This window comes from Talpa europaea (genome assembly GCF_964194135.1).
Source record: "Talpa europaea genome assembly, chromosome: 12".
Taxonomy (NCBI): Eukaryota; Metazoa; Chordata; class Mammalia; order Eulipotyphla; family Talpidae; genus Talpa; species Talpa europaea.
This window is the reverse complement of record NC_140079.1, coordinates 56,219,710-56,234,838: the sequence shown is the minus strand read 5'-3', so window position 1 is coordinate 56,234,838 and position 15,129 is coordinate 56,219,710. Positions and strand designations below refer to the sequence as shown.

Sequence of the window (15,129 nt, the reverse complement as noted above, 5' to 3'; positions counted from 1 at the left end):
AAAGAAATTTCTCAGCTATGTAGGACCTTATTAATAAACTTTATTTACTTCTAAATCTTTGCACACAGCCTGCAATTGTAATTTTCTAAGTTTTTTTTTTTTTTTTTTTGGTTTTGCATTAAACAGATTTCCTTCTAGAATTAGTTTAAATTTTGGTGCCATGTGGCCTTAGTTTACCTCCAAATATATTTTGTCAATTTAACTTTTAAAATTCCAGGTATTTATTATTATATAATTAATTAATTATCATATTTTGCCTAGATATACCCATGTTGCCTCATGTCCAAAAATATCTGAACTCTGTTCAGTATATAGAAGAACTACAAAAGTTTGTTGAAGATGATAATTACAAGTAGGTTGGATCTTCAAAAGTGGTTTGTATAACTTTGTCCTGTCCTCCATCCTTTTATCTTGTATTTAAATATCTAAAGCCGCCATTTTATTATACAAGTGCCTAATCCAGCTGTACATTTACAATGATAAAGGTATTAAGGTATTTCTTTATAGTCACTTGTTATGATGGAACCTGTTGTTTTATTACAAAGTATTTCATCTGGACCTCCCTGATGGCCTGGGGGTTAAGTCTCAGAGCTACCCCCAGCCAGAGAGGCCAGAGAGCAGCAGACACATGGTGCAGCAGACCTCTCCTGTCTTACTTGTTGCTCCCAATGGCATTGTATTTAAGTAAATCTGTCTATTCTGCTCCCCAGTCTGTCTCTGGTGAATCCTCTCAACCCTCTACACCTCTGCCTATACCTCAGTTCTTCTACACAAAATTTAAAAAATATATATATTTCATCTTTCTCAACCTGTTAAAGACCTGATATTTGATAGTTCTAAACTTCTTCCTTTCCTTCTATAGTCAAGCATTGGATCTTTATGGAAATTTATTTTTTAATACAGTGAAAAATTTATGAAAGTCTAAAAATAGAATAATTATTCCTTTTATGGTAATTTTTTATACATCTTTGGGCTTGTTTTCAACTGTTTTTGTGGATTGAGGAAATATTCAACCTCATGTCTTTGGCAAAAACATACTTGTGTTTGTCCAATGTAGCACCATACTTATACATTTTTTTGTCATAGAAAGTTCTTTATTAAGGATTTAAAAATGACTTTCCAAATAGCTATCTATTTCTTTTTTTTTTATAATAAATTTTATTGTTATATTCCCCATACAATTGCAGCCCCCCCATTCTGACCCCAATCCCTCCCCTCCCGCCCCCGCCCCCCTAAAAGTGTCTCTGGTTCATAGTTTTTTGTTGATTTTGATTTTCACTTTCTTATAGTTATTCATTTTCCTGGTCCCTTATTTAAGTTTTCTAGATTCCTGCTATGAGTGAGACCATCCGGTATTTTTCTTTTTCTTTTTGGCTTATTTCGCTGAGCATGATCCCTTCCAGCGCCATCCATGTTGCTGCAAATTGCATGTGTTTATCTTTTTTGAATGCTGAGTAATATTCCATGGTGTATATGTACCACATCTTCTTGATCCAGTCATCTATTTTTGGGCATTTGGGTTGTTTCCAAAGCTTAGCTATTGTAAACAGTGCTGCTATAAACATAGGGGTGCAGGTGTTCTTTGGAATTGATGTTTCTGTGTCCTTTGGGTAAATACCTAGGAGTGGAATTGCTGGATCATATGGAAGCTCTATGTTTAGTAGGTCCAGAAATCTCCACACAGCTTTCCACAGTGGTTGGACCAGTTTGCACTCCCACCAACAGTGCAGAAGAGTTCCTTTTTCTCCACACCCTCGCCAGCATTTGTTGTTGCTAGTTTTTTTAATATGTGCCATTCTCACTGGTGTGAGATGGTATCTCATGGTAGTTTTGATTTGCATTTCCCTGATGGCAAGTGATGTGGAACATTTTTTCATATGCCTGTTGGCCATTTGCATTTCCTCTTCAGAGAAGTTTCTTTTTAGCTCTTCTGCCCATTTTTTGACTGGATTCTTTTCTTTGTTGTTGTTGAGTCTCATCAGCTCTTTGCAGATTTTTGTGATCAGTCCTTTATCATTAGTGTTGGGTGCCTAAATGTTCTCCCAGTTGGTGGGGTTTCTCTTTGTTTTTGTTATTGTCTCTTTTGCTGTGCAGAAGCTCTTTAATTTGATGTAGTCCCAGCTGTTTATCTTTGCCTTCACTATCACTGCTTTGGGTGATGTGTCTGTAAAGATGTCTTTGATGTGCAGATCACGTAGTGTTTCGCCTATATTTCCTTCTATATATTTTATGGTTTCAGGTCTTATGTCTAGTTCTTTAATCCAACAAATAGCTATCTATTTCTATCTGCTTACCATCCACCATACTTCCTAAGGAATAAAGAATTTTGAATTACGATCATGTTGCAAAAGAAATATGATCGGCTTCAGGAGTCAGTGTCATCTGAGGCTAAAACTTTGGGGCTATGTGGGAATTAACTCCACATGAAGGATAAGGAAAAGATTCTTTGGGATAATGATCAAAGAAATAGTGTGAGAAACACTTATATTCCCTTGGGGAAGTACAAGTAATCTGATGTTGGGGCTTCATATGAGGCTCTGGAGAAGATAGTTTTTCTAAAGATGCGGTTGTGTTACCTGAGCCAGCTAATTAAATGTGGTGAAAATCAGCGTATTTTAAGATAAGAACCATAAGATTATCAGGTAGAAAGTAGTTTTTATGAGGAAAGATGGACAGATTTATATAAAAATTACACTAATTTATTCAAAGACATCATCTATATAGGCAGTTGATATCAATATTACAAATTTTTAATCAGGATGAAAACCTTTCTCCACCAGGGAAGCCCTTTCATAAGTTATTTCATTTTCATACTGAATATAATATCTTTTCTCACTGAGTCAGCCTCACTTACTATATGGTGCTTTGATGATGTGGAGCTTGACGCTCTGACTACCCTTTACTGCTTTACTTTTTAATATGCTTCTGCTTTTCACACTGCTGTCAGTTACCAGCTGCTACTGATAGCAGAGTGATTCACCCATAGTTTCCTTTCTATTCCCTTCTATTTGGATTCTGTTTTAGGAAATAGTGTTTATTTTGTTTATTCCTTTGTCTTTCACCTACTGGATTGTGAGCTTCAGAAGGCCAGGAACATCAAATCTGCCTCAGTTTGTTAATATTGCAGTGCTGACCCTAGATGCCAGCACAAAGCCTATTTATCAAATGAATTAACTCAATATAGTTTGTAACTAAAATAAACAAACTGCTCTGTCAGAGGAAAAAGAGCAGAGTTCTGATTAATCATCTATCAGTTTAACATATGCATTTTATGCTATCAAATAATCAGAATATAATCATATATAATTCCTCTTAGGTTATCAAAGAAATAATAAGCTAAGAACCTACAATAGATCTATCACTAGGAATGTTACTTGTATTGTTCAGTTTTATATAAAATTCCATTTAGTATGGTGTATGGTAGCATTCTATAAATTGTCATGATTTTCAGACAAAGGCTTCATGATGATAGGCTTTCTGGACTGTACCAAAGTTTCCTATTTCCTAAAATAGTTTCCACTGATAGGAATCCTAATTTTTTGCTGTGGAACTTCTCAAAACTGGATATATTAAGATAAATTTATCATATATGATGTATGATTTATAATATCATTGTATGTGATAATTTATGACATAATTTATGAAAAATGTATATGATTTATGGTATAATTTATAATACTTTGTATGCACAAATAGGTATATATGCACAAATATGTATATATTTGTATATATAATTTATCATATTACCACATTCCTGAGATTTACCAGGAATTTTGCAAACACCCTTTTTATTTATACAGATCTTTATTTTGATGAGTTAAGTTGGTTGAATTTTTAAATGGCTAGTTTTAGGTAAGATTTTTTTAAAATTTTCAGTGCTACAGAAGCCATTAGCACACCTATTTAAGATTCTAGAAAAAATTTGCATAATATTTTTATTAACATGTGAAATTTCCTGAATTTGTGTCAGGTTATCACTATAACCTTGAGTTAGATCACCTGTTAGTCACTCACCAAGTATCTTTAAAGGTATTGAATTGTTTAGATATGTTAGCGTCATCTTGGGGGGTAGGGGAGGGTTTCTATTTTTAAATGACTTTTAATGTTTTTCCCTCTCCCTAATATTCCCAGCAATAAACTTTAAGATCGGCTTTGTATGAAAGAAATAGTCTTAACTTAAAAATTGCTCTTAAAAAAATATACTGAAATTATAAAAATTAAGTTTTGTGTGAGAAAATACACTTTTAATATTTTTTTAAATGTTACATATTTATCAATATAAATAATATTTTTAAATGTTTAATATTATTTTGTCAAATATTAATTACTTTGTGTTTTGTTTCTTTTTAAAATTCAGACTTTCCTTAAAGATAGAACCAGGTACAAGCACACCACGTTCTGCTGCTTCCAGGGAAGATTTAGTAGGTTAGTGCATAGTCTTCGCTCATTACCAAATGATAAATCAGATAACAGACAAAGAAAGCATGTACTCCAAAGTGAAGTAAATAAATACTTAAGCACATTTTATACTTCATTCAAAAATTTATTTTTGGTATTAACATCTATCATTGTTTTTCTGTTTGGTATTTTTTTTTAATTAAACAGTTTTACTTACTACAGTGTCAGTAATGTTCAAATAGCCAACTAGTGAATGAAAATAGAACAACAAATAGAAAATATGAGGTATTTATGAATAGCTGTTCTTTTTAATTAAGAATACACCATCCTAGACAATGAGGATTGGTAACATTAGAAAATTCTGTGTTATGAGGGGCAAAGTCTACTGATTTTTATATTTAATAGAAGTCATTGTTAATGATTTGATTTTTTTTTAGTTTCACTCTGCACCAAGTACTAAGAGTATTAAAAATAGCTCCTTAATTTATGTGTTGCACTTAATGAGAATTAAGTATCTGACACACTATCAAAAGTATGACATTTAAGAGAATTATTTATTGTTTAAGAAATCATTGATAAATGTCTTTTAAAAAATTTCAAATGCAGACCTTGGCACTAAACTTCATGTTACTATATATTGTAAAAATATTTAAAGGCCCATCTAATAAGGTATGAAGGAAGTTAAGAAATAAGCCTTGTCAATACCCAGAGGGAAGAATATTCCAAGCAGAGAAAAACATTTCAGGCTGAATTTCTTAAATTTGCTTCTCCTTTATTCTTAAAGTGATAGCTTACAAATTCACTTTGAGTTTTTTCTTATTTCCATAATTTTGAACAATGTCAATATAGAGCTAAATTCTAACTCAAATGCTTGATCTCTCCTAAAGTTCCTTATCTAAGAGGAAGCTAAAACTAAGAGTTAAGGGATCAATGTGAAAAATTAAAAGAGCACCAAACTAGGGTTCCGAAGACCTGGGTGATTAATCCAGGCTTGATCTGTTATATGAGATGCTGAGTTTATCTCTTCTAATTCTATTTTGACCTCTGTAAATGAGGAAAATAGTTATACTGCCTCTTTAGTACAAGTATGGTAGATAGAAATCAATGAATTTCATGTTTTGGGGTTTTGTGTTTTAAGTCTTAGAAAATAAATATTTGTCCTGTTCAGTGAATGAAATAGAACTAAACTAATATCTTAAAATACAAACAACATTTTATATCAGGATGAAAAATGAAACAATTCTTGGTCTACTGGAATCAATATCTGTCTCTCCTCTTCTTCCCTTCCCTCTACTCTCTCTCCCTCTGCCTCCACGTAACTCTTAGGTCCTGAAGTTGGAGCATCTCCACAAAGTGCAAGAAAAAGTGTGGCAGCTGAAGGAACCTTGCTACCACAAACACCGCCATCCCCTCGAAACCTTATTCCACATGGACATAGGAAGTGCCACAGCTTGGGTTATAAGTCAGCATTTTTAATTTTGTCTTTCAGATTTTTAAGTTTTTTTTCTAAATGGACTTGTTTTCTATTTGTTTGATTAGCTAAGTAGAAAATACTGTCTTTGCATAGTTTGATTTGTATGACAATAGGCTTTTTCTAATTCAGTATAAAGGTTTGCCTAAAAGCATTTATTTCTTCCTGTATCTTAATTTGGAAATGAGTTTCCCAACAGTGCCTCCACATTTGGGGGAGATAAAGTGAACATTACAGTGTTATTATAAATAAAATCAGGAAAACAATAATACCATTTCCTTTTAACTTTTATCTTTAGTGTCAAGACAGTCAGTGCTTGTCTTAATCACCATAAGTTAAGGCCTATAAAATTTTATTTTTATTCTAAATGCAAAGGAAAGGAAACTAGTTGTTGTTTAACTTCATTAACTTTACAAGATTGTTTTCTCAAAATGGAACCTATGGTTCACCTGATTTGTGTGAAAATTTAATAACTAGTTTCCAAAAGTTAACATGAAAAAACTTAGTGCAACTGAGACTAAAGATATATTTATGTATTCTCCATTTTATAGATAGATATGGTCTGGTCTCCAAAAAAATTTTCCCTAAACCTGTTTTAGGTCATTATGATAAAACCTGTGCGTTCATTATTAGTATGAGAGTTCAGAAATTGTTCAGTATAGCAGATAAATGTTTTATGACCTGAATCTTTATATAAGACTATCTTTTATATCCTGAATTAATAACAGTAATAAAAAATGTAAAAATATTTCTCTTTATTTTCAGTTTCATTCATAAAATGAATACAGCAGAGTTTAAGAGTGCAACATTCCCAAATGCAGGGCCAAGACATCTGTTAGATGATAGCGTCATGGAGCCCCATGCGCCATCGCGAGGTCATGCTGAAAGTTCTACTCTTTCTAGTGGAATATCAATAGGTGAGAAATACTTCTCTGTGAGGGTTACAACTTACATAAAAATGAAACTTTTACTATAACTCCAGTGGAAAAAGTTATTAACCCTACTACAAATAAAGAAAATTTGACAAAAGCAAGGTAGCAGTTAGATATAGAGCATCTCACTAGTAGCTACTGAAGTTAATAATTCATGATGGTTTAAAAATTACTTCCTTTTTTTTTAATTCCAAAAGGGGAGGCATTCAGAGAATGGTGGAAAAAGAATGTGGACTGATTTAATTAATTACTGCATGCAGTTTGAATGTGGGGATGAGGAAAAGGACACTTAAGTTAGGTGGTTGTGCTATTATTGAGGTGGAGAAGACTGGAAGAGCAATCATTTGTTGGGTTGCAAGGTATTTATGAAGGAAGACTAGCTTAGAAACTGAGAGTTCTGTTTTGGATATGTTTGGTTCACACAGAGTTGTCAGATAGGTAAATGAATGTTTGAATATCGAGCTCAGTGGGGTAAGGTCAGGTCTATTGATATAAAGATAGAAGTTAAATTATTTATAATATTTCAAGCCGTGGCACTGGTTGAGGTCCCCTAGGGAGAGTGTGTAAAATAAATAAGACATTCTAACATTTAGGCTTCTATTTCATTTTAAAGGATGGGCTATCAAAGGAAACTACCAAGCAGAGGGACCAGTCAAGGAGCGAGGGGAGGTTTTGGTATCAGAAAGCCCTGTGTCTCAGGAGGAGGAAAGTGTTGAATGTGCCAATATGAAATTCAAAAAAGAGAAGTAGCCTGAGATTGGGGAATTGGTCAGTGGATTTAGTGAGATAAAAGTCATTTGAGACCTTGACAAGAATTGCTTCCTAGAGTAATGTAGGCAAATCCCTGAAGGGAGTGGGTTAGAGAATGAGAGGTGAGGAAATAGAGATAGCTACTATGAAGAGAAGCAGAAAATCAAGGCCATACTGGAAAAGAATGCAAGATTAAGAGAGGAATTTGTTTTTATTTTTTAAACTTGCATTTTCTGAATTTTCGAGATGTGTATTATTTCTTTGAGAAACAGAAAATCTGTGCGGTGCTTTTTTTTTTTTTTTTTTTTCAAAAAAAATATGGAAGGAAAATGTCGTCTTTTTGACTAAGTCCCAGGTTTTTCGCAGGCTAAATCTATTACTATTAGTTTGTCATTAGGGATGAACAATCCTTTCAAATTGCAGAAATTCATTTTATTGAGCATATTGACTTCCTTAACCCTTGAGTTCTAAACCCTGAAAAGGAAATTGCTTCAAGAGCTTTCCAGCATCATTCAGCAGTTTTTCACTCTGATGGTCCCATTTTTATAACAGAAAATGATTAAATGATTTACAAAATAGAAGAGTGGGCCACATAAAATGATTATTAGTGTTGAGTTGCCTAATATGCAAATATCAACCGCAATCTGAAAATAATGCACAAAATAATGCCACCTAAAGAAAAAATATTTGTTAAAAATTATAGTTGTCAAATATATAGTATTTGACTTTATCCCATTGTAAGCTTTATAATGATGATTGTATTGTCTAGTTTATTTGCAACTTCTAGTTTCTATAATTGTTCGTCTGATTCCCACAGATAGTTACCTAGTTTTTTCACTTAGTATCTCAATTTGGAGATCTTTAAGAGTATTTTAATTTTCTGCCTTTGTGTTTATTTTTCAATTATGTAGGGCCATTAAGTAGGTAAATAGTAAGGATTGTTTCATCTTTGTAGATTAAGAACATTATCTAGAGACATTACCTTCCAGGGTTTGATTTTTTAAAACTTTAATATTCTGAAAAGAGAGTAAGTCTATAACTATAAATGGTAGGTGTTAATATGTACACATCTTTTGTTTGTTTGTGTTTTAGAGGTTTAGGATCTCCCCCTTCAAGTGTTGTTACTAAACCACATCCACCACCAAAATCACAAAAGTGTTGCTGGACCTCAGCTCTATCATTGACACTTCTTGCTAATAGGTGTTCTGGAAGCTTGGGAACAGCTAAAGTGACTCCAAGGATCTGCTGGTCAGATTGTGGCACTGTTAGAAGTTGGTTGATCCAAAGACAGGTGACTGAAAGTGGTAAAAAGAAAAAGTAAAATGGACAACCACCAATATTGTTGGCTCATCTCTTAAGGAGTTGTACTTTTATTGATGAAGAACTATTTCTAGCTAAAATTGAAAAGTTTATTAACACTCACCAAAGTAATTTTTTGGGTCTGTCTGCTATCCTCCATGGGCCCAAGAAATGGAAACTAAAGTTCAGGATTCAGCAGAGATTCCTGGGTCATAGCTTACAGATACTTCCAGTTCATGGCATAGTAAATGCCATTAATCATATGTGCACTATATCTAAGATCACCTCCAAGCCACATATAAATATCATCTGCTGCAAAATGATAACAACTAAAGTGTTCATCGTTGAGCACAATGAGTGTTTTCCTGTTTGGAAAACATTTCAGAAAACAGATGAGTAGAGACTCATTTAATCCAAATTGGAGTATTAATTATAAATGTTCTTTTTGAAAAATATTAAAGTAATTAGACCAGTTAAATCATAATGTTCAAATATATATATTTAAAAGATTTTTTTAATTTAAAATAGTAAAATGTATATAATTTTTTTAAATCACAAAAGGTTTTTTCCCTTTACTATAACTTTTATATACAATATCAGCCTACTGTACTGTGGAGGCCTAGAGAAACTAATCATTGTGTAGGACATTGGCCTCTAACATTTTCTAATACAATATATATGTCCCAGATAACCTGGCAAAGGAAGGCATATCTATTCGAACCCCAAGCTGCTGGAAAATCTTATCTATAAATAATTCATATTAATCATGTTTAAATTTCTAGTCTTTACCACATAATGCTACAATTTAAAAGATAACCTATAAGTCCCAATACCAACAATAGATTACCACCATTTTCTCAGCAACATAGCCACATAAAATTACTTCTGTGATTGGTATTCAGTTTTTCGAAGGATGGGACCTAAGTAGAGCCATTCTAAGTCCATACAAGAGGTTTTAATCCGTCAAGTATAATGGGTGCTGTTTAGCATTAAAAGTATGCATCTTTCATGAACCCTGGTTTTGAAAGTCTGATAGATAACTCAGCTCGATACATAAGGAACACATTAATCATCTCAATTTTGTTGAGAGCTAGAATTACCGCTATAACTTTTAAGTCAGTCTAAGCTGTTTTGACCTCTCCGTTCCCCTCATTCCCCTCAATTTTTTGGTCAACTAATTTAAAACTTTCTATTTTAACTGATATTCTGGCCAAAGAAATACTTTACATTACTATAGTAACATTTTTTAAACGTAGCGATTTCATTCTTTTCTACCTTGTCTCTACAGACAAAAATTAAATTCCATTAACCTTTTTATTCATAAGTTAGTAATGGATTTTTAAAAGAATACAAAAGGGAAAGAAGTATATCATGATCCTCTAAGAATTTCACAATTATATTGGCCTTAAATTATGAAACACCTTTTTATACCATGCTCTGATGGTATAAAAATTATCAATTTGATATTGATAATCAGTTTGAGTTATAAGTAGACATGCAAAAATGTGTTTTGCTATTTTATTAATTTAGATAATTTTATCAATTATATCCCAAAATGTTGCAGAATAAATCTAACAGCAGTAATATTAGAGTGAAGAATTAATATGTGAATGTTTACCCACAAATGACATGGTTGTAATTTTTTGAGAATAGCATTTATTTTTGAAATATAAAATCTGAACTTTAATTCTGATGTTTAAAAATAGAATCACTTTTGGTTTTAGGTAGCAGTGATGGTTCTGAACTAAGTGAAGAGACCTCATGGCCTGCTTTTGAAAGGTAAGAAAAATTGTTTGTTTTAATTGCTTTGTTCATCTTAAAATATATGAATTTTAAGAGATAATATTACTTATCTCTAAGGGACTTTAAGCTTCCTGCTGGTGGCAGAAATTAGAAGTTGATTGTTTGATTCCGGAATTTAGTTTTACCTAATTAACAAATATTTGCTTATTTGGTGGCTTGACACATGCATTTGAATTTTAGTATATTTAAAATTGTAATTTAAAAAGAATAAGTCATAGTCAACTTATGTATTCAAAAGTAAAATTATTGTCTTAAATTCTGGTTCATTTCAGTAATTTTAAGGCATTTAGTAAAATCAACCTCATTTTCTGCTGCTTTGTCAAGGCCAGAATGACTTTGTAAATTTCAAATTAAACTATAAAGCATCATGAAATTTGAATTTAAATTTTCATTAACTCAAAGCTTGCACAGAATACACAGATCTATACTAAAATACTATAAGTTCGGGTTCCTTCTTTCCCCTTTCCTTGTTGCTTTAAACTGTAAAAACCGTTATTTGTTTACAGCAAATGTGCTATTTTGATTTTCCAATATAATATCTCCATAAAAATGTAGTCAAGTAGTGCAAATAATGGTGATTTACTAAATGTCCACTAGGACATTTTTTAAAACTATTTTTATTCTTCCATTTTCATACATACAAGACTTTGGACCAAAGTATTTTCCTGCCCTTTGTATTTAAACTAAGCAGCCTAAGTTTCATTTGGAATGAATTTTAAATGTCATATTAAAACTGATGGAGTTGAAGATAGTTAGTTACATAACTCCCTATGAATACCTTTTTAATTAGAAAACAATTAGAAGTATACATTTGAAATCATATTTGAATTAGCTAGTTTCATTGAAAAATTAGAACCTTATTCTTGATGAAATTTCATAAAGATTTCTAGTCATTATGTGATTAAGATTTTTCACTTGTAAACCCAGTATTTCAAAGTATCTTTTATTCTTCCTACTGTGATTGTCAGTGGTATCAAGTTTTGTTCTCTTTGTTTTAGGGAATTCTTGTTTTTACATATTATTTTTCTTACAACTTTCACTTTCAATTTCTTTATTTGGGTTTGCCTGAAACAAGAAAAACTCAAGAGTTGCCTCTGGCTGTCTGTCTGAATTTGTACAAATTGTGTTTAGTTCTTTCCCTCTAGAAAGAACGTAGTAGCATCAGATGTTGATTATAGAGTGTATTATTATCTTTAGATAAAAAATTTTAATGACCGAAATTGTTCACAGTTTGCATGTGTTATAAGTGAGTAACCAGAATGGTTGTGTAAAATAATCTGTTCTCATTCCAGCAGGTTGAAGACAGTATTTAATTGTGTTGCCTTCTTATCTCAAAACGATATTTCTTTTATGACAAATGTTTTGCTTTGCAGACATTTGCAGCTAAAAGAATCTACTGTACTTGTGCCAAGTTAAAATCAGGGAAAATTTTGAGAGCAAATCAGTGATGCTCAGCTAGATTCAGATATAAAGAGTAACAAAGAAATTAGGATTTAAAACACTACTTGTGGATAGTGAACTTGAAAATAGTTACCCTGAATGTTAAACAATACCATTTTCTGTTCTTTTTCCAGACACCAACTATGTTGTTCCCTAAGTTGCTAAAATAATGCTTTTTCTTTTAAATACCATTTATCAACCATGCTACTTTTGACTTTTCCCAGGCAAAGAAGTTAGCAGTATCTCTGCACGTGCGCGTGTGTGTGTGTGTGTGTGTATCTGTCTGTCTGTCTGTCTGCCTATCTATGTATGTGGTTGTGTGTATTTCCCTTGTTAAGTATTATATGCCACTTTGGGCAAATATTAATTCATATCATTTTTATCATGTATCGGCTTTATCATTTATTGATTTTATCATTTATTCACTTTGGTAGTTGTGGAAATACTACATTTATTACTCAGTTCATCTATTAATTTTACTTGCTTTAGTATATGTGCTGCTGAAGCAAACACAGTTTTACTTGCTTTAATATAAAGGATAGAGAGGAAAATAAAATGGTTAGGCCACATTAAATTTACATGCCATATTTCTTTTAGGTGTCTTCATAGGGACATATAGAGAAAATTATTTATATAAATCCAGGTATTATATTCAAACTGGAATCTAAGAACTAGAATTATAACAAAAGAATTTTTGAAGTATTTTTCAGCTTTTGATGTTATTTGGTTATAAATAGCTCCTTAGTTATTTTAGCAGATTGGTGAAAGTGAATGTGTATATATAAATATGTGGTATGTACTAAGTACCTGTAAGTATTTCTAGACTCAATAGTTGAAGGAAAAATAATTTATGTCTATGCTGCATGCTTTGAAAAAGAGAGAGGAACAATCACAATCTCACCTTTTGTAAGATTACACAGACATTATTATACTGTTCTAGGTATTGATTATGATTTGGTGATTAAAAGTATATGTAATATATACAATTTATAATGGAATTCAACAGGAACAGATTATACCATTCTCTCGGCCCGGTGACAAGAGTGGCACGAAATGGCTATCGAAGCCACATGAAGGCCAGCAGGTACAATCCCCCTGTATTCAGGGGTCACAGAACTCCCCTCTGGTGTTGGTGATTGGCTTACATGGGTGTGGTCTCACATTACTTCTGTTCTTTCTCAACTAATCAATTTAAAACTACACAAAATGCCCAGGAAAACTTTCCAAGATTTAATCTAGAGATAAATTTGAACTATTGTTTCTGATCCACAGAGCTAATTGTTAAAGTCTGCATCTTCATGTCACATTTAAAAGTAATTTCAAGTTGGTAGCTTTTTTAACTACATCGCTCTTTCTAATGCTGTGAGCGGTACCAAAAAATCTGTTTCTTATTCAAAGACTGCAATCAAAGCATTTTACTTTATTAATAAGTCTACATTTGATTTGTCTTTTTATATGATTTTTCAGATCAGTTGCAGGTCCTGAATTTAGAAAAGTTATTTCATTAAATAATACTTGTGTATTTCAACTAATGTTCATTCAGTTGTTCATCTAGTTGAACTGGATCTCTTTCTGCACTTACTGGCTGCAGAAGAAAATTCACATAGTAGATTGATTAGAGGCTGGAGGTCAGTAGTAACAGGTAATCAGCCAATTCATAATACAACAAAACAGAACCTTTAGAAGGAAACTTTATGTCAATTGGATGGTGTCTGACCTTCTCATGTATACCTCCCTGAATATAAATGTCTCTATCATGAAATTTCTAGTGGTTTTTTAGGTTTTTAAGTCACTTTGAAGACACCTAAATAATCATAAAGGGATAAACTGGCAAACACCACTTCTTTGCTTTTGAAGGAATTCTACAGCTCATGTCAAATCACCAGAGGATGACAGTTTTATCAATGTGAATGTTTTGAGTTTTGTGGAAGTCATTCTTGTTTTAAATACAGAATCTTAAATCACTGGAGAAAAATATTTAAATATGTTTTTTGTGTGTGATGTTTTTCTTAAGATAAATGAAAATGAAATCTTGCATTTTAGAATTATTTCTTTCTTGGAGAACTGTTTGGCTATAATCAAACACACTTTGACAGTATTTAAATGTCATTTAAATTTCTGGCACAAGCCAGTTTTTTAAATGTTGTTGCTTTAATTCTTTCACCTATTTTAGAATTAAGTACAGGTTTTTGTTTTCCTTTTCTGAACTTCTACTAATTATTTTTAGCTTTAGTTTTTTTTATGTTTAAATACTTTTAACAAGTAGAATCCTCATCTATCCTACCAGGACTTACAGTTTCTAATGGGGAAAAAAGATTACAGCAGTGATACAGTGTTACATGTTAAGAAGTCTTAAATTCCTAATTTAATATTTGCTAAAGTGAATTACTGTATTCTTTCTAAATTATACTTGCTCAAATATGTATTAAAATGTGTTTTTTAACCATCTACTGATTTTAATAACTTCCTGATTAACTTTTGTGACAACTTATAAATATCAGACCAATAAACCTTTTTAATTGTCATTGTCTTCTCATTCTGAATAAAGTAATAAATTTTAAAATTAAGAATAATTATATTTTGTTTTATGTAAATACCTGCTTGATAACTACTATAGACTAAGCGCTTATATTTTCTTCATTTTACTATTACAGTTCTGCAGAATCAGAAGACTTGGCAGTACATTTATATCCAGGAGCTGTTACTATTCAAGGTGTTCTCAGGAGAAAAACTTTGTTAAAAGAAGGCAAAAAACCTACAGTAAGATTTTGTTATATTTTAACATACCTCTAAAAAGATGCAAATTCATAGGCTCCTAAAAAAATATTAAAGATATTTTTTAGACAATTGAAATAGATCTGTAGTAAAGTTGAAATAATTTAAAATGCACATTTGCTTAATTATGTTTCTTAAAGTGTTGTTATACCTGCTATATAGATTTAGTGAAGTCATACATTAAAAGTGTTTAAACTTGACTTCATCTATGTAATGGGCAATAGGGAATTGTGAACCTGCTGTTTTCATCTGGGAGCATTT

The 15,129-nt window shown here is 31.9% G+C and overlaps 1 protein-coding gene across 3 annotated transcripts in view; it reads left to right on the top strand.

Moving 5' to 3' along the window:
* Positions 1-15,129, top strand: part of RALGPS2 (Ral GEF with PH domain and SH3 binding motif 2) — a gene marked incomplete at both ends in the record, with an annotated part of 108,087 nt that overhangs the window by 75,867 nt on the left and 17,091 nt on the right. For 2 of the 3 annotated variants that reach the window (XM_084249109.1, XM_084249107.1), the window contains 7 exons: positions 262-352; positions 4,358-4,425; positions 5,725-5,860; positions 6,635-6,786; positions 10,575-10,629; positions 13,100-13,177; positions 14,748-14,853. In XM_084249109.1, the coding sequence (XP_084105235.1) occupies positions 262-352; positions 4,358-4,425; positions 5,725-5,860; positions 6,635-6,786; positions 10,575-10,629; positions 13,100-13,177; positions 14,748-14,853 (686 nt within the window). The remainder of the gene's footprint in view (positions 1-261; positions 353-4,357; positions 4,426-5,724; positions 5,861-6,634; positions 6,787-10,574; positions 10,630-13,099; positions 13,178-14,747; positions 14,854-15,129) is intronic. The other variant, XM_084249108.1, reaches the window with a different exon arrangement.